Raw genomic sequence first — 20,564 nt, 5'->3', positions numbered from 1 at the left:
GAGAGAAGAGTGAAATACTCTGCATCCGGTTACTTACCTGTCTGCTGTAAACTGCTTGAGAATCTCTCTCTTCAAATAACCCACTAGAAAAAATCTGACTCACCTTTCATTTTGTGGTCTTAAATATCACCCTAACAATGATCAGAAATCATCACTGCAGTGCGGTCTGAGATCCAAACTTTACTGCTTCCACACAGATGGTATTTGCACAAAAAGTTGAGGAAAGTACTACATCCTTTCAAGCTGCTATGGCAGAGACTGCATCTGCTTTGTGTATTTTTCCCCCTTTACCTCAATTCACTCAATGATTTTCCTCTTTTTTTTTTTTATTATGTATGTAGTGTCACTATTGCTAGAACTAGAAATAAAGAATCTTCATCTTACTTCCCAGGAAGGGTAGAAAACATCTGTTTATTGAAAAATAAGAAAAAAAAAGTCCTTGGGAACTTTATCATTTGTTTACACAAATAATAGCTCTTACACTGTTCAGTTGCATTTTTTATAATGGAAACGCTATGGAGAAGCAATGAACAACAAATGCAGCTCACATGAAGTGACAGATTCCAGGGGTGTTTTTTCTTTCCTATCCAATCCAACATCAAACATTCGCTCTCATTTTACTTGCTAAAAAGAGGGAAAGAAAAAATAATACATTAAATTAATAAAATGCCCATAAAACCCCAACAGGAATGGATATGGAAAATAACGTGTTTGGATATGTCCAAAAGGTCTCACTTCTGACAGGTGACCCCTGTGTCTGAAGGGATGGGTTTTGAATTCTGAGTTGGAAGCCCTCCTAAACTAGTTTGATCAAACACCTGCCATGTTCTAAAGAATATGGATTATTCTTAGCCTATTGTCACCATCATATTTTCTGAAAAAGCCGAGATTTCTTCCCCTGGGAAGCTGAGAAGCCTCAGAGCAAAAGGAAAACAATTATATCTGATTGCTTCTCCTGTGTTTTGCGGCTTTGGAATGTGGTTTGGAGATTGTTTGTCCAACAGGTGATTGTTTGATTGGTTTCATGTGAATTGATTTGACTTAAGGACCATTCAAGGTCCAGCTGAGTAAGGACCCTGGCGAGAGAGTCACGAGGTTCATTATTATCTTTCAGGATTTTTATCTTCATCCTTTCTCTATTCTTTAGAAGGAGAACAGAATAGAATAGAATAGAATAGAATAGAATAGAATAGAATAGAATAGAATAGAATAGAATAGAATAGAATAGAATAGAATAGAATAGAATAGAATAGAATAGAATAGAATAGAATAGAATGTTGAAATTGAGATGAAATCTATTGGAATAGAATAGAATAGAATAGAATAGAATAGAATAGAATAGAATAGAATAGAATAGAATAGAATAGAATAGAATAGAATAGAATAGAATGTTGAAATTGAGATGAAACCTATTGGAATAGAATAGAATAGAATAGAATAGAATAGAATAGAATAGAATAGAATAGAATAGAATAGAATAGAATAGAATAGAATAGAATAGAATAGAATAGAATAGAATAGAATAGAATAGAATAGAATAGAATGTTGAAATTGAGACGAAATCTATTGGAATAGAATAGAATAGAATAGAATAGAATAGAATAGAATAGAATAGAATAGAATAGAATAGAATAGAATAGAATAGAATAGAATAGAATAGAATAGGACTGTTGAAATTGAAACAAAATCTATTGGAATAGAATAGAATAGAATAGAATAGAATAGAATAGAATAGAATAGAATAGAATAGAATAGAATAGAATAGAATAGGACTGTTGAAATTGAAACAAAATCTATTGGAATAGAATAGAATAGAATAGAATAGAATAGAATAGAATAGAATAGAATAGAATAGAATAGAATAGAATAGAATAGAATAGAATAGAATAGAATAGAATAGAATAGAATAGAATAGAATGTTGAAATTGAATAGACACAGAGTGGTGTGGCCATGCTGCTGCATGCCGTGAAAATCTCCATGTTGGTGTAGATGAATTTATTGGAATCACAGGACTGCTCACCACCTCCTCTGATTAAACTGGTGTGCCTTACACATTTAAACTTTCCCCCTTAATCTTTGGGCTTAGTGTTTTGGCTATTTGCTTTATTGAGAACACTGACTACATGTGTTTAGCTGATGGATTGATGAAGGGGCCTTGAATTTGATTAAGAAATTACTTTGGTACTTTAGGTGCTCTGTGCATCTGTTGTCCTCTCTCCTTTCAGCACAGGCAGAGCAGAGCATGTGCCTGAGAAGCTGCACCTTCAAGTCTTGATTGGAGAGAGATGTAAAGAGGGGCTTGCACCAGCTAAAGCTCACATACTGACATGAGGTGGCTGGGGCAGGCATCCTGGCTTGTTCTTTCACAAGAAGCAAGCTTTGGGCAAATGGGATAGCAGTGGTTGAAGCTGCTTTTCCTTCAGCACATTCCTGTGAGTGGCTGTCAGGCTTGAGAAAACTCAGGAGAGCTGGGCTTGGATTCTGGCTGCATCATCACAAGGCCCTAACAGCTTTTGGAGCCACAGGAGCTCCTGGAGGGGTGGTACCCACCTGCAGGGCCCTGCCCTTGGTCTCGATGGGCAGTGTCACTGCAGAGATGGCACAGATGATGCACACAGAGGAGAAGAGACACAGGGCTCCCAAGAAAGAGGCACTCATGAGAACCTGCAGGTCAAAGACCATCAAACAGCTGCTCGTTGGTGTGTGGGATTGGCAGTAAATAGCAATTAAGAGTGGACAAAGGGTCACAAGTGCCTGAGAGACTCCACAATAGAAGAAACAGTATCTTGTGAACCTTAAGAGCTTTCAGAAAGTATCAAATACTAGTAAGCTGAACTCTGTGATCAGAGTTTCTCAAAGCTGCATCTGGCATGGACCACCCAAGCACTCTGTATATGGGGTTGGGAGGGAATTGATTACATCCTCCCTTTTTGTTTGGATGAATTTCAGGGACATCTCTGTATTTGATGGTAGTGTTCAGCACAATGTTTACAAACACTATCAAGCATGCTCTTACCTGTGATATAAAAGGAGCCACCATTGCTCCCACACGGCACAATGCCCCACTTGTCCCCATCCCCAGCGCTCGCATTGTGGTGGGATAAACCTAAAACAGGCCAGAAATAACTTGGATTAGTGCAACAGCAATCTGCAATATCTGTACTTTCCTTTAGCTTTTTAAACTTTTTATCAGAGAGACCCATTGTGTTATCAAGGGCAGCTAATGGGATAAGATATGAAAAGAAATAGAAGCTCCCTTGGGCCTCATTTGAGTCATTACAAATATCTCATTTTTTTGCCCCAAGTAAAGTTTTAGGTCAAGTCAAACCTGGCTGTGATTCCCCTTTGTTTAGCACCACTACCACTACTTAATTTCCTCGCCCTGTGATCAAAATCTCAGAGGTTAGATTGGATGGTAAAGGAAAAATTTTGTTTATACTGCTGGGCTCCCCTGCAACTTAAAAGCAGGAAGAAAAGATATTGTCTGCAGAGTTCAAGTCTGCCTATTCATTTTTATCAACAGCACCTTTGTTTAGAAGAAAGAAAAAGAACAGATCCCAGTAAGAAATAGGCTTAGAAAAATATGCCTTGTGTTGTTTATCTTTCACACTTCCCCAACACCTGTGCCAATGAAACACTTAAATGTGAATTTTACTGAACTTCTAGTCCTCTTAATATCCACAGATTTTAGCAAGTATACTCATATAAGCCTTTTTTAATACTTTACTGGGCCAAGCAAATTGAGTAAGTTATTAAAGAATAGCCCAGGCGCTTGGCTCAAAAGATTTTGATCATTGATTAAATTGTGAGTAGAACTGATTTATGCTTTGGCTGGTACAGCAATGGTCTTTACATCAACAGCAACTTATTCAAAACTGCTAAAATTGTGGTATTAAGGCCAGGTGCAAGTTTAAATATTACAGTGCACTATGAAAAGTGCAAGGGAGCTACTTCTGTTTGCTTTGGATCACTTTAATCAATTAACAAGGAAATCCATTTAACACCATACAATTTTTTTTAAAAAAAGAAAAAACCAAACCCAACAATTTGAACTTAACTCACAGAACTCATGGCTCCAAAGTTGTGTGAAGAAAAGATCTTTAAAGGATTAAAACCTTTTGCAGACAGCAATTTCCATTAAGTGAAAAGAATCATAGATATAACCCCATATACTACCTCATACAGCCCCTTAAGTGCTGGAAAATGTTCCTTTTAGTGGTAGTCTGTTTTCTCACTGTGGGGGTAAATAGGGGAAAGATTGTGGATTTTAGAAGACAGTGGTACCCAACATCCTCAAAAATAATGTTTTATAGGAGCTGGTCAACAGCTGGCTTAGTAGGGCACTCCTCTTCCCTCACTCACATCTACTCCTGTCATCTCCAAGCTGGTTTTCTGACTCCTTCTTTCATCTTGCATATGAAAACACTGCAGCCAAGATGCCAGAGATACACAGTTCTAGGAAGGTGACTCCTAACTAGTCCACAAGCTAGCAGGCAGCATTCCTGGGTATACACAAAGGGTATTTGAAACCTCCAAGCAGCTCAACATACCTCGAGGAGAACCCACCTCTGCTGTGTAAATGTAGATGGTGTTGAAGTTGGCTGAAACCAAGGCACGCAGCATGAAGAGAAAGCCAACCATGCCTGCCCTGGAGAGAAAGCCATGTGGAGCAGAGTTAATGTCACCAAGCAGCATCAGCAGAGATGCCAGAAAGAAAAAGTAGAAAAAATGGAATGAAAAATATAACTTATTTCCAGTGCATATTGTCCACACGTTTTTTTAATTTTCTGGACTGTGCCAGAAAGCAGCTTGTTGGATGCTTAGGGGAAGCCACGTGGGCTCAGTAGTACAAGTGAGCCCCTCTGCACACCACTGCACCACAGAATCTGCTGCCACAGCTTTCCCAGGAAAAGAAGAGCCTGTCAGAGGCTTTTCTTAGACCTACAAGAATTACTGGCCTGACAGGCTGGTGACCTGAGAATACCAGAGCTCCTGCCCTCAGCATTGCATACCCTCAAACAACATACATAGAGTACCTTGAGGTGCAGATATTAAGGAGAAGAAAGAACAGAGCTGTACATCCCATGGTGATACACAGGCTTAGACGTCTTCCAAGGAGATTGATGCTGAGAATGTTCACAGGATTCACTGGAAATAAAAAGGAAAACCATTAAACATTTGATGATCTAACTGCAATGATTGTCTGCCTTGACAGACACACCACAGTGTGACTCAAAGATACCTGGTGCCTACCAAACATCCTGTAAAATGCACAAACACTATAATTCTCCTCCTGCACCCAAAGTTTGTGATTTGCCCCCATGTCCCTTATGTTTCACCCTTCCCCTCAGATGGTGAAGCCTGTGCTTCTCTGAAATTGGCTGTGCTGAGCCAGGACACCAATGTCTGTCCTGAGCCATGCAAGGAAGGCATGGCTGGGTGGGCAGCACAGGCCTGGGTGGTTTTGCTCCCTCTGCTGTTCCAGATTGCAAGGAAAGATGTATTCTATTACCATCTGTATGGCAGCTGTCTTTTGTCAAGTGGGCAGTTTGCCTTATCTCTCTCTCTCTGAGTGATCACAATCACACCTCCCTCTGGGAGGGTACATCTGCTGATAACAGACTATTGAATGTCACTGCATGGCTGATAAGAACTATAACACCCCATTGGGAGATGCTCCACCCAGAGGGAGGAGCCAAGCATTGCTACCCAGATATAATCCAGAGGTTCTGAAACACCAGCATGGCTTCTCCACTGGATTTCCCAGAGGAACAGCTGCCTCTCCTTCCACTGGATCTTCAGAGGAAGACTACATCCTTTTCTACAGGATCCCTGCTCCAACAGAACAACACCTGACACTCCAGGAGGACTGCAGCCACAATTCCAATTGGACTGCTACCAACACCCTGACCCACAGCGTGTCAGGTTGCGTTCTGACTGTCAGTGTTGTTCTAGTGTACTGCATTGTTTATTTTATCCTTTTTATTTTCCCCCCTTCTCTATTAAAGAACTGTTATTTCCTGCTCCCATATATTTGCCTGAGAGCCCCTTAATTTGAAATTTATAGCAATTCAGAGGGGTGGGGAGGGTTTATACTTTCCATTTCAGGGGGAGGCTCCTGCCTTCCTAAGGAGACTCCTGTCTTTCCAAACCAAGACACTCTGCCCACAGCCCAGCCTGAGGTGTGCCCCACTGAGTGCCCTGCTGAGCCAGGAGCCACAGGCTCGTGGTCTGTATATCCCAGAAGCTGCCAGCAGTGCCCAGCTTATGTCAGCCCCTGTCACCAAGTGCAGGCACAGCTCAAACCTTTGCAGTGAGCGCTGTTAGAGGGGAATGGCAGTGGGAATGGGGGAAGCAGTTACGTGCGATCTCTCCGGCTGTGCTGATGATCATGCTCTGGTAGGCAGCAGGCCCAAAGAAGTGGCAGTGGCAGGGGCTGTGGCTCTCCTCAGAGCCATCACTGGAGTCCTGCAGGGCTAGGGCTGCAGAGCCACACACGGGGTCCCGCTCCAGCAACTCAGCACTGGCCAAGATAACACCGTAATAAGCGAAAGCTATGCCAAGCCTGTGGGGAGAAATGCTGCAGTGAGGTGCAGCCGTGATGGGGAAGGTGAGGATACTCAAATGCAAGGTTTGGGGTACCCTGGAATCTCTGCTGTCACTGTCATATTTTGTGAAAAAATCCCTTTGCCACGATTTTTCTCCTGAGAAGCTGAGAAGCCTCAGAAAAGAAATGTAAACAGTAATTATCTGATTGCTGGGAATGTGGTTTAGGAGGTTGCTTACCAACAGGTGCATTTTGGATTGGTTCTGTGTGAATTGTTTTAACTTAATGACCAATCACAGCCAATTGTGTCAGACTCTGAGTCTCACAAGTTTTCATTATTCATTCTTGTCTAGCCATCTGATGTCTCCTTTCTCTTTCTTTAGTATAATTTTAGTATATAATTTTCATATACTATACTATAATATACTGTACTATAATATCATATACTACAATATAATGTAATGTAATATGCTATGCTATAATATAATATAATATAATGTAATGTAATATGCTATGCTATAATATAATATAATATAATGTAATGTAATATGCTATGCTATAATATAATATAATGTAATGTAATATGCTATGCTATAATATAATATAATATAATGTAATGTAATATGCTATGCTATAATATAATATAATATAATGTAATGTAATATGCTATGCTATAATATAATATAATATAATGTAATGTAATATGCTATGCTATAATATAATATAATATAATGTAATGTAATATGCTATGCTATAATATAATATAATATAATGTAATGTAATATGCTATGCTATAATATAATATAATATAATGTAATGTAATATGCTATGCTATAATATAATATAATATAATGTAATGTAATATGCTATGCTATAATATAATATAATATAATGTAATGTAATATGCTATGCTATAATATAATATAATATAATGTAATGTAATATGCTATGCTATAATATAATATAATATAATGTAATGTAATATGCTATGCTATAATATAATATAATATAATGTAATGTAATATGCTATGCTATAATATAATATAATATAATGTAATGTAATATGCTATGCTATAATATAATATAATATAATGTAATGTAATATGCTATGCTATAATATAATATAATATAATGTAATGTAATATGCTATGCTATAATATAATATAATATAATGTAATGTAATATGCTATGCTATAATATAATATAATATAATGTAATGTAATATGCTATGCTATAATATAATATAATATAATGTAATGTAATATGCTATGCTATAATATAATATAATATAATGTAATGTAATATGCTATGCTATAATATAATATAATATAATGTAATGTAATATGCTATGCTATAATATAATATAATATAATGTAATGTAATATGCTATGCTATAATATAATATAATATAATGTAATGTAATATGCTATGCTATAATATAATATAATATAATGTAATGTAATATGCTATGCTATAATATAATATAATATAATGTAATGTAATATGCTATGCTATAATATAATATAATATAATGTAATGTAATATGCTATGCTATAATATAATATAATGTAATGTAATATGCTATGCTATAATATAATATAATGTAATGTAATATGCTATGCTATAATATAATATAATATAATATGCTATGCTATAATATAATATAATATAATATGCTATGCTATAATATAATATAATATAATATGCTATGCTATAATATGCTATAATATGCTATAATATGCTATAATATGCTATAATATGCTATAATATGCTATAATATGCTATAATATGCTATAATATGCTATAATATGCTATAATATGCTATAATATGCTATAATATAATATGCTATAATATAATATGCTATAATATAATATGCTATAATATAATATGCTATAATATAATATGCTATAATATAATATGCTATAATATAATATGCTATAATATAATATGCTATAATATAATATGCTATAATATAATATGCTATAATATAATATGCTATAATATAATATAATATAATATAATATAATATAATATAATATAATATAATATAATATAATATGCTATAATATAATATGCTATAATATAATATGCTATAATATAATATGCTATAATATAATATGCTATAATATAATATGCTATAATATAATATGCTATAATATAATATAATATAATATAATATAATATAATATAATATAATATAATATGCTATAATATAATATAATATAATATAATATAATATAATATAATATAATATAATATAATATAATATAATATAATATAATATAATATAATATAATATAATATAATATAATATAATATAATATAATATAATATAATAATCAGCCTTCTGAGAACTTGGAGTCAATTCTCATCTCTCACCTCGTCCTGGGGACCCTCACAACAACACTGCCGCAATTGGTGACCACCCTCTGCTGCTGCATGATGGAGCCCCTTACCTGAGCAGAGAGGTGGCTCTGGCATCCAGCAGGCCACTGGTCACCTGTGCCATGGCACTGCCCTCCTTCCTACATCCAGGCACTGCTCTTTCTCAGTAAACCTCACCCCAGCTCATAGCCCAGCTTTGTATTGGGTTTGCATGGCCAAGTTTTGGGAGTGGGTTGGGACTACAGGAGTGGCTTCTATGGGAAGCTTCTGGAAGCTTCCTCCATGCCCAACAGAGCTGATGCCAGCCAACTCCAGCTGCTGACCAAGGCTGAGCCCATCAGCAATACCAGTAGTGCCTCGGGGATAACATTTGTTAGAACTGGAAAAGAGCAACAGCAGCCAGAGAAAGAAGTGAGAACATGTCTGAGAAACATCTCTGGTGTGAGAAACACCCAAGTCAGTAAAGAATGAAAGGCAGGAGGTGCTCCAGGTGCCAGAACAGAGATTCCCATGCTTCCCATGGTGAGGCAGCTGTGCCCTGCAGCCCATGGAAGTCCACAGTGGAGCAGAGATCCACCTGCAGCCTTTGGAGGTTCTCATGCCAAAACAGGTGGATGCCTGAAGGAGGCTGTGACCCCATGGGAAGCCCATACTGGAGCAGGCTCCTGACAGGACCTGTGGGTCTGTGGAGAGAGCAGCCCATGCTGGAGCAGGTTTGCTGACAGGACTTGTGACCCCCTGGGGGACCCAGGTGAGGGCAGCCTTGCTTTGTCATTATCAAGTAATTCAGAATACACCTGATCATAAGCAGTCTGAAAAGTAATTTTCACTTTTTTATCCCCCCTGGCAGTTTCAGAAATGAGCAGCAGAATTTGGGCCACCTGGGAAGGCAGGAAATGCTGAGGGGGATGGAAATGCAGACCTGAGAATGAACCAGGAGCTCCTGGGACAACCAGGAGACAAAGAAAGATAAAAAAACCAAAAAGATATTTCATAACATTCATAGAAGTCAAGGGGAAAAGAAACATAAAAAATTTCAAGGCCTGACTTCACAACATTTTGGGTTGATGGGTTCTCAATTATTATTTATACATTTCCATTCCAGAGAGCAAAGCCAATGAAACATGTATTACCCTTGCATACAGCTCCTAGGAACACTGCATATGAAACCTGTCTCCTCAGCCTTAATTTCCCCCAGGGAGCAGCACTGGTAATGGTGGATGTGTTTCTGTCAGAGCCCTGTCTCAGCAGTCCTTTGGCCATCCCTGGGGAGAATAAGTTTTCCCCAAGCAGGGAAGGAGAGCTGCAGGCACACAGCTGGTCCCACTGCAGTCAGGTGTGGGCTCTGCCCCATGGCTCTCAGGAGCTGCTCTGTCCTGAGGAAGGACTCAGCACCATCCTGGAAGTCCAGCCCTTTTCTGCCTAAGTTAACAGCAACCAGTCAGGGTGTCTGAGGTGTGCTCTGAAACAGGACAAACCTATGGTGATCCATGTCCCTTCACCCTGCCACCATCAGAGGCAGAGTGGTGTCCTGTTAAAGCCAGAGTCAATGGGAGAATCCTGCTCCCTGCACACTGTCAACCAAGAGAATGAGCTGATAAGCAAGAGACAAAAAATGTTTACCATATGATCCATATCTGCAAAGTGGTTCTGATGTATTTGGGGTGGATGAGGTCCTTGAATCTTCCCCTTCTTTCCTGAAAATCACACAATAGAAATAGAAGTTTCTATAAAGGCATTTGTGAGAGCAGATGTCACTCCAGGCCCTCCTGTGCCCCTCCTGGCCCCAGGCTGCTTGTGGCACAGAGTCACAGATGGTGCAACACAGCACCCAGCAAACCTCCAGAGAGCAAAGCCCTGCTTCCCAAAACAAACCCACAGGAAGCTGCACTGCAAAGGATGGAGGAGGGGAGAAGAGAACATCCTGAGCTCTCCTGGCCCCCAGGGACCCCCAGATCTGAGCAGTCTGGTCCCATTGTGACCGTGATGGTGCCAGAGGGGCCCTGGTTTCTGTTGGGGGGCCAGCATTGCTGGGGCTTCTGTCAGCTCTCTCTGCTCTGCCTGTGAAGCAAGCTTTTGGACACACACATCTTTCTGGAGAGCCTGGAGTGCCAGTGAGCAGAGACTGGCAGGCACTGGGGGCCCTGCCTGACCTGCTGCCCTCCAGAGTCCCACCACCGAGGGGAGACAAGTTCACAGGGATGGTGTGGGTTGACCTTATTTTTATTTTCCTCATTATTGGTTAAGCCTGAGAGAGGGCAAAACTAACAACAGCCCTTCCCACATCCAATGTGGGTCCATTACATAAATTCAATTAAATTACAGGCAAGCTTTAATCCTAACTAATTCCAATACAATAGCAGCATCCTGCATGAATTGCTAAGGACAATACTCGGTGCCTGTGGGATTGAATATGCAGGAAAAAGATCCAAGAAAGGGATTTAAAAGAGCTGAATAATTTTGGGGGCCTGAACAATGGATTTGTCTTGTCTTCCTGTCTTGGGGGTCAAAGGACACCCACACATGTTTTTGGGCACTTCAGTCCAGCAGCAATCCACTCCTGAGCTGCTCAGCTGCTTACAGGTACAGGTAATGCTATCAGTGAAAAGGTCTCTCCTCCTTTGACCCTCTCCTGCTGGTCTGTGGTTCCACACTCAGGATCTGTGGTCCTGGGACACAGTGGACAAGCCAGGCCAGGGGCTTGGAGAAGCCTCTGGGAGCGCTGGGTTGAGCTCATGGCAGGGATCTGTGCAGCCTGCCCAGTCACAACACTGAGAGATACCCCAAGGGACAGTTCCCAGATCCCATGGCAGAGGGAACATCCCTGCAGGATGGGTGGGCAATAAGGAACAGCATGCTTTGCCAGTAGGAAAAGGAAGCAAATATTTTCTTAGCCCAAAATTTTTCACAGCAAAGAAAAAAAGAGCAAAAAATTCCATTCAGTTTTGAAGGCCAAGGTTACTGTTTCTCTGTCGCAGACATCTTTTCATGAAAAATCCTTTCCTTAGGATTTTTCCTCCTAAGAAGCTGAGAGGCCTCAGGAAGAAAATGTAGACAATGATTATCTGCTGCTGTGGAATGCAACAGGTGGATCTGTGATTGGTCTCATAGAGTTGTTTCTAATTAATGGCCAATCACAGTCAGTTAGCTTAGACTCTGTCTGAGACAGAAGCTTTTGTTATCATTCTTTGCTATTCTATTCTTAGCTTAGCTAGCCTTCTGATGAAACCTTTTCTTCTATTCTTTTAGTATAGTTTTAATGCAATATATATTATAAAATAATAAATCAAGCCCTCTGAAACATAGAGACAGATCCTAGTCTCTTCCCTCAACCTGAGACCCCTGTGAACACTGCCACATTTCTCCAAAAGAAAACTGACATCTTCATCATTACTTTCAGCAGTTGTTCGGAAAAGAATCAGGCAAGGAGGACGCAAGATCAGAGCAAGATGTGGTTGGCAGTCCCGCTCCCTCCCTGAAGCCCAGATGCTGGCAGCCCTCCTGGGATGGATGGGCTGGATCCCTGGACTCACCTGGGCAGGCTCCCTCAGGTGTCCCTCTGGCACGGCTGCCCCGTTGATCCTGGCTATCCTCTGCAGCGTGGCCAGCGCAGCCCCCGCGTTCCCCGTGGACACGTTGTACCGAGCCGACTCCGGGATGAACTGCAAGCAGAGCAGGGAGCCTTTCTGCACCTCTCCTGTCCTACTCACAGCTTCACAGCGTGCCCAGGAGCCTGCTCAGGTTGGCACAGGGCACCTCATGAGCTGGAGCAGTCTCCTGTCTGTCCTTCCCCATCGGTTTTGGGGTTGGGATTTTGGGTTTGGGATTTGAGGTTTTTTTGGGGGTTTGGGGATTTTGGGGTTTTTGGGTTTGGGGATTTTGAGGTTTGGTGGTTTGGGATTTGGGGGACTCTGGTTTTGGTATTTTGGGTTTGGGGTTTTTGGGGTCATGGTCAAGGTGGTCACAAGGTCCAGGTGGTCACTCTCAGGGTGGTCAGAGGGTCCAGGTGGCCATAGGGTCAAGGTCGTCACCCTCAAAGTGGACAAGGTGGTCACAAGGTTCAGGTGGTCACTCTCAAGGTGGTCAAGGTGGCCCCAAGGTCAGGTTGACACTCTCAGGGGGGTCAGAGGGTCCTGGTGGTCGCAGGGTTCAGGTGGTCACTCTCAAGGTGGACAAGGTGATCATGAAGAACAGGTGGTTACTCTCTAAGTAGTCACAGGTCAAGGTGGTCACTCTGGTCATGGTTAAGGTGGTCACTGGGGTACTCTGTGTGCCCCAGACCCCATTCCCCATGCTGGGGGACTCACCCTGCCCAACAATCCCATTTGGTGGTCTAGCTCCCAGGGGTCTGCCACCTGATCTGGGTCAAGTGCTTGTGAAAGGTGAAAGCCAAAGACACAGGTTTAACAAAAACAATCCTGAATTAATTGGTGTTCTAAAATGACATGAGGCACATATTAGTGCTGAAGCAAAAGTCTTGGAAGGCACAACAAGGCCATTTTAATAAAAAGGAAGAAGTGGCTGAAATGTAACTAGTCACTAGCATTTGGTGCTCTTTCCAAAATAAAATGCTTTTTAAATTAAATTGCTCTATTAAATTATGAACAATTACACCTATTTCACTCAAATGTAAATTAAAGGCCCCTTTCTTAAAGGTATGTATACTAACTCTGTCTTTTCTTTTCCCCTGGATTAAAAACTTCAGGTATCCAAATTTTCTGGCAAAAATAATCAGGGAAACTAAACATCCAGGTTATACATCTGTACACTCACTGCAACCTTACATTTGCCTGCCCAGGTAGCACCCCAGATGGAAATGTGCATTCACCCAGCTGCAGGAAGAGCTTTTACATCTCTATAGCCCCCAGCAGCTACAGCTCAGCACTGCAGTGCCCATGAGCACTGCAAGCAGGGATTTTCCACACCACCCTGCACAAACCAGATGGTTTTCAGGTCCAAGGCTGGTTTTCCTGGAGCAGAAGGAAACCTGGGGAAACTGTGAACACTTCACTGAGGCTACTTTCCTCAGCCCTAGAAAATGTTAAGACTGAAGAGAGTGTGCTGTGCCCAGCATTAGACTGAAGGTATTATTTGTTATTTTTTTCATACACTATCCAGCCTGTCTTCCTCTTGGTGCCTGGCCTGTCACTACAATCCCTGCTGGCAGCCTGGATACTGGAACCTGGGCTGCTGGAGGGCTACAGCAGACCAGTAAGGCCAGGCCATCACCAGCAAGGTGGCATCTCCCAGAAGCTGGTCTGCAGCCCCGCCAGGACTTCAGGACCTTACCAAGCTGCTGAGTGAGAGGACTGAAGAGGAGAAAGAGGACGCAAGAAGAACCCCAGGATAAAGGCAGTGGAGGGCAATGGTGCCTGGGCAGACATCAGAGCAGTGGCAGTACAGCAGGGAGTGGAGAGTGGAGATCTTCCTACCTTGAACACCAGGATGAGAAGGATGCCAGGGATGGAGGCAATTCTGATCAACCACCGCCAGCCGATGGTTGGGTTCACCACTGATGCCAGGCCAATGATCAACAAGGATCCTGCCAACCAAAACACCTTTCCAAGGGAAAGCAAGGCGTTAGAACATGAACACAGGGCAATGATTCGTTTATTTTCTTCCCTTCCGATCCAGTTCTGTGGGCAGATGGGGAAATGTGCTAGGGAATGCTGAGGTTCAACTGAGCCATCCTGTGGCTGTCTGAGAAGCTGGGCTTGGGTGGGAGGAAAAAGGGAAAGACAAACATTTGGGGAAGGACAGTGAAGGGAGTCTTAATCAGCTCCAGGTAAAAAACAATAATTTGCTGTGGATACAACTGTACTTAAAGCCACTGCTGGGTGGCTTTAAGTAATCTCCTGGGACTTGGAGACAGAAAAAACAGTGATGTGCTCACTTTTACCTGAGATAAGGGCAACATGTATCCCCGATATTTGGTGGGCAAAAATTCCGTTTTTATGATAAGTCTAGCAAAAGAGGGGGAAAAAAAGCAGAAATACAGTTGCAATGAGAATTTCCATACAAATCAAGTAACATTTCAGCTCAACTCATAGAAGGAATATCATCCCTTTTACCATCCCTCTTCCACCTTGAGCACCCAGACACAAGGAACCCCTGTCCAATATTCCTCCCACTCCAGCACCAAATTACATGCAAGGCATGAATGCTTTCCAGCCCATGGCTGTGGGATACAAGCAGGTAAACACTGCAGTCCATACATCAGGAAACCTATGGGAAGGTCCTGTGGGGTGACTGAGGTGTCAGCACAGGCATAGATATGTTCATTTTAGTAAAGGGTTTTTTTCCATGAAATATTCTGCTTTTTAAATGGTTGGCATGCCCTTGGGGCAGGGGGCTCGTGGCACAGTCATCTCTCAAGGTCCCCAGTGGAATTGTTTTTCCTTAGCTGGACAGGGAAAGAGGGGTGGGAAGAGGCCCTCAGTAGCTCCTTCTGTCTCAGCCAGTGAAGTGTTTTATAAAATGTTTCATTTCCTTCCATCCTCATGAGGCTCATGAGCAGCCTCCATGGCCAGGGAAGAGAGGCCCTCTTGTGAGGGAGGCTGTGTCAGCAGCTCAGCAGATGCATGACTCTGGTGCCTTCTCCCAACAGTACCTCTTTCCTCTATATCCTTTCCTTCAGCAAAGGGCTTTTGGGTCAATGTGACCAGTTTAGGGCTTTCCTTTGTGGGCAGCAACCAGGAACCATGGATGGTGCTGAAATGTTTCATTTGTTTCCATAAGAGAGTCAACAAAAAAATCCCAATTTTTCCTGGCCCCTAGAGAAGTGGTTGTTAATATTGTGAATTTTTCTTCCTCACATCCTCCTTCCTGCCCCAACAAGACAAAAACTTAATTTCAGTGGGAACGTTTCACATAATTCAAAAACAATTTTCTGCTTTAGCAGAATTGTTGTGACTTTTTTTAAGGAGGAAGCAGACGTTACTCATTTTACTCATAAAAATAATTAGACAGGTAACTCATCTGTTACCCGTCTAATTGTTTTTATATGTGCTTAATAACCCCTCTGTCACCAGTTTAATGTAAACCAGTTGCCCCCTCTACTCCCGGCCTCAGGAGTCCTTGGGAACTGCAAATTAGGCCAGTTGACCAGGATTTAGGGAAATTACAGAATGACTTTTTGTTTGAAGGTGATGTGGGAATTTGGTCCCTTTCCCCTTGCAGCCCCTCAGTTACCTGCTCTGGAAGGTGACTGGCACAGCCTTACCCTTGTGCGTGGCCCGACACGCCGCCTCCCACCATGGCCCGCAGGAACACAAACCAGGCGTAGGACGGGGCAAACGAGGTCAGCAGGGAGAAATAGGCTGCCCAGAGGAAGGAGAGCAGCAGGATCTGCAAAAGAGCAGGAATTAGGGTCATTAAGGCACAGGCTCAGCCAGGTGCATGGCTCCTGTAGAGCGCAGGAAAAGGATGCGCGGCCCCCAGCAGTCACTCACCTTCCAGCGGCCGTAGCGGTCAGCCAGGAGCCCGAGCACTATGCTGAACACCATGTAGCCAAAAAACACCATCTGAGGGGGATTGGAACACAGCTGTGGAGGGCACATTCCCAGCTACACGGGGCAGCTCTGCTCTTTGAGCTGTGGGTGAGCTGTGCTTTCTCAGGGCAGCAGGATGAACTGTGGCGCCCAGAACACAGAGGCTTTCAGGGGGTGGCTTCCTTTGTGTAGGCACTCACTGCTGCAACCCTCAAAGCTGGGGGTGGGTGGCAGGGTTTTCAAAATAAGAATGTGGAAGTGGAGATTTGCTTTGGCATTACTTGCTCTGAGCATGGACATCTGCTCTCATCAGCTTCATTTCTGATGTCTGCAGTTGTGGCGCTGTTCTTGTCCCTGCCAAAACCTAGGAATTTGGTTTGCTGGGAAATGCGCTTTCCAAAACCCATGGTGGTACCCAAGATTATGGCCACATGGTGGAAGACCAGTTTATGGGAACATGAGTCACTCACTGTTGTCACTAAAGCCACCTGCCAGTCTTGGAGCTGCCACTCGCATCGGATGAGAGGGGACACAACAGCTATCAGCATGATCTCCATGGCTTCAACCACCTTTGGGAACAAGTGTGTGTGTCAGCAAGAAGGGAAACCACAATAAACCCACAGGGAAAAGTCTTTCAGTCCTACAAGGCCTGCAGCCATGGCAGTTCCACCATGTCAGAACAGTCCTGTGAAGCCAAGGTTCCTCCACAGTGGTCTGAGCAGTGTTCCTGACCTGGGAGATCTGGGTGACAGGGAGGAGAGAAAGGAACACTGTGTATCTGGGAAGTTTGGAAAGAGTCATCTTTGGCAGAGAAGACTCTTATCCTGCTGGGTTGTTAGAAGATCTTCAACCATCTCTGGAAACCAAGCTGCTTGCTTGGATACCTTGCTGTGGATTCAGGCATCTATCATGAACTCTTGAAACTGTTTTTGGTTAAAAACATCATTGCTCCATTGGCTGTGTGCCCCAGTGCTGGCTTCAGTTAGGAATGAGCTGAATATTTACACACAGCTTCAGACTTTTTAACCTCAGCTGCAGCAATCTTCATGGATAGACCCTCATTACATCTTTAGCCCAGCCTGGCCTTCAGCTTTTGCCCAAGTTCCCAAAACAGATACACAATTAACCCAAGACCATGAAAGTTATGAAATTTTTCAGGTAGCCAGGGGTGAGAAGATGCCTGGCATTCTGAGCCAGATTGCACAGGATTTGGGTGCCATGGGGATGACATGAAAAATACAACTGCGAAGCTGAACCTAACCTTCAGGCCCTAACTGAAGATGTGTACTGACAGTGCTCCACAACAGGGACCAAACCATGATGCTCTGGGCCAACCCACTCAGCTTTGCCCTGAAATGGGTCTGATATCAATGGGACCAAAATCTACTTTCACTAAGGATGAAAATTGCAGAAATCCTGCTTGAGAAGGTATGTATGGGGAAAATGGGCTGGCAGCAGTATGTGCCTATGGTTGTTGTTGCACAGCAATGAGAAAAAAATGAGAAGAAAGCTTTTTTCAGGCCAGCACAGATGGCTGCAGATACCTACCCCAGTGCTGCCCATGATGAGGAAAAGCATGATATGGAACCTCCCAAACCCAATGGTTTCCACAGCTTCTTCCACTGTAAATGTCTTTTGTCCTAAACATGAAAAGATTATTAAGACACAAAACCTATCAGCAGTCAAATTGTACCTCCTCTTCATAAAAAATGTCTCATACTCCTGTGGGACTGCACCAGAAAAAGCCTGGAAACATCTACCAGCTTTATGTCCACTGACCAGCCCCTGGATGTCCTGGTGGCAGGGGTGAAACAGCAGCCAGTGAAAACGGAGGAAGGACAGCCTTGTACTATTTAAAATGCTTTTGAAACAGATTAACATTTCAAAAATTATTCCAAGTAAATGAATCCTCAAATTACCAATATAATAAAATGTTTACACAAAGCAGAGGCCTGAGAAAAGCCAAGCCATCCAGCTCTTCCCACTGCCATAGGCAGCAGCTACCAGCCTGGTAGGTGTGGTGGGAGGGGAATGTAAGGTGATGATGTTGGGGCTCCATGTACAGAGGTTTTAAGTGCCTGGAGTGGCACAACTGAGGACCCTCCCTCTACCCCAGCTAAACAAGGACCCAAATTTCCAGTCCTGTCAATAGAAACCCACCTTTTGGTGGCTCTTTTCTCTCTGTGTGGATTTCCTCCAAGCCAATAGCATTTTCTGCCTCTTTTGGTGCAGTAGCCATCTCAGCTCCTGCTGTCACTGCAGGCAGGACTAGGATTTACCTGTGAGATCTCACAACAGTCACCTGAGCAAGAAAACAGCAAGGCAGTTTCTCACAGTGGAGTGGAAACTTTCACATACAGTCAAATATGAGTTTCATGCAGCTACTGGAAGATGTCCTTCCCATTAGGGTTTTGGTGAAAAACACATAGAAACATCACAGGGTAAGTTAATTGAATGGAGAGACATCAGTCATCACATCATACTGGCTGCTTTTATGGAAAGTCTAGGGATTGCCTTAGGGAAGACTGGAGACCTGCTAAGACAAGAGAGCATGTGACAGCTTCTCCAGCCCAGAGGGCAGTGAAATGCAGTGCCATTCTAAAAGATGCTGCATCTCCAGGAGCCAAGACCTGATACTAGCAGTAGTGGTTGCCCCTGTTGGAGGCTCCCCAGTGGAGCTGGGTTTGAGTAGAGGTGCTGCACTCTGCAAGTGCTCAGTGTGGTGGGAGCCCCCACTGAGGCAGAGCCAGGGGACCCAGCCAGCTCCCTAACCCCAGGACCCTGAGGGTGGCAGGGGTAGCACTTAGCTCCTCACCCAAACAGCACATTGCCACAGACATGTTTTATGAAAAATCCTTTCCTTAGGATTTTTTGTCCTGAGAAGCTGAGAGGCCTCAAGAACAAAATGTAAACAATGATTATCTGCTGCTGTGGAATGCAACAGGTGCATCTGTGATTGGCCTCATGTGGTTGTTTCTAATTAATGGCCAATCACAGTCCAGCTGTCTGGACTGTTGGTCAGTCACAGGATTTTGTTATCATTCCTTTTCTATTCTTAGCTAGCCTTGTGATGAAATCCTTTCTTCTATTCTTTGAGTATAGTTTTAATATAATATATATCATAAAATAATAAATCAAGCCTTCTAAACATGGAGTCAACATTCTCATCTCTTCCCTCATCCTGGGACCCCTGCAAACACCATCACAGCACACAGCTTCCTGCTGCAAACCAACCCTCTGCTTCATCCCTTGGCACACTAATCCCCATCCTCTCGGGGCACCCATAAACACAGCCAAGTGTTCTGGATTGCAACTGGAAGCTGGATTCCCCTGCCAGTGTTTCTGGCTTTCAGCACTAGATCTTTTGGCCTCTTTTGGCCACTGTTGCTTTTCCTCATCAGAAAAACTCATGTTAATCCTAAGCACACATATTGGTAAAACCCACAACATTTCCTGCTGAGTGCGTGCTCAGGCACTGCATCTGCACTTTGCTGACCCCCTTTCCTTTGATGATCTCCCTTCAAGAGTGCTGGGCTTGGCCCAGGCTGTGCTCACAACCAACCAGCAGAGATCAGGGAGGCTGCAGAAGGGTGAGAGCTGGAGGGAATTAATGACTGAGAGCATTCAATGAGAGATACAAAATTCCCTTTGAGATAGAGGGCAGCAGGAACACACAAAGCATGGAATTACAGTACTCCAGCATGGAAACCCAGATCCTATACTGAGGTGCAGCTAGAAGGAGGTCATTAAGGACTAATGGCAGATTAGTCAGCTGGGTCACATGTACTGACCTTGCTGTCACAGGTCATTACAGCCCAGCACCAAAGAATATGCAAAGGATATTGGTTACATCTGTCTCTCAGCAGTGCCCCACAGTCACCAGCTGATTATGATGGCCAACAGCTAGGGACTACTTCCAAGTGGAACCAGCTCAACAAAAACCAAACAAGGTGCCTAGAAGAGCCCATGGGAAGAGGTAAAGATTTACTGTGTGTCTGAATTGCCAAAGGCTCTGCAATAACAAAATCTGGGCACCTGTTCTTCTCCTTTCCTGTGCCTTTGTGACTAGGGACCTGCAAACACATTCTGCCCCAAGCTGCCACATCACACTCTGTCAGGTTCAACAGACACTCTCCCCCA

General features: G+C 42.8%; 1 protein-coding gene across 1 annotated transcript; it reads right to left on the bottom strand.

Moving 5' to 3' along the window:
- Positions 1-612: 612 nt before the first annotated feature.
- Positions 613-16,457, bottom strand: SVOPL (SVOP like). The gene is made up of 12 exons (XM_063155796.1): positions 16,386-16,457; positions 16,157-16,281; positions 14,834-14,897; positions 14,367-14,492; positions 12,468-12,596; positions 10,558-10,631; positions 6,364-6,566; positions 5,038-5,149; positions 4,568-4,649; positions 3,018-3,107; positions 2,552-2,665; positions 613-624 (listed from the first exon to the last, which is right to left on the bottom strand). The coding sequence occupies exons 1-12, from the start codon at positions 16,455-16,457 to the stop codon at positions 613-615; spliced, it is 1,203 nt and encodes a 400-aa protein (XP_063011866.1).
- Between the last annotated feature and the right edge of the window lie 4,107 nt (positions 16,458-20,564).

This window comes from Melospiza melodia, chromosome 4 (genome assembly GCF_035770615.1).
Source record: "Melospiza melodia melodia isolate bMelMel2 chromosome 4, bMelMel2.pri, whole genome shotgun sequence".
NCBI classification, from domain to species: domain Eukaryota; kingdom Metazoa; phylum Chordata; class Aves; order Passeriformes; family Passerellidae; genus Melospiza; species Melospiza melodia.
Note: the sequence above shows the minus strand (reverse complement) of the source record. Positions and strands in the feature narration are given on the sequence as shown.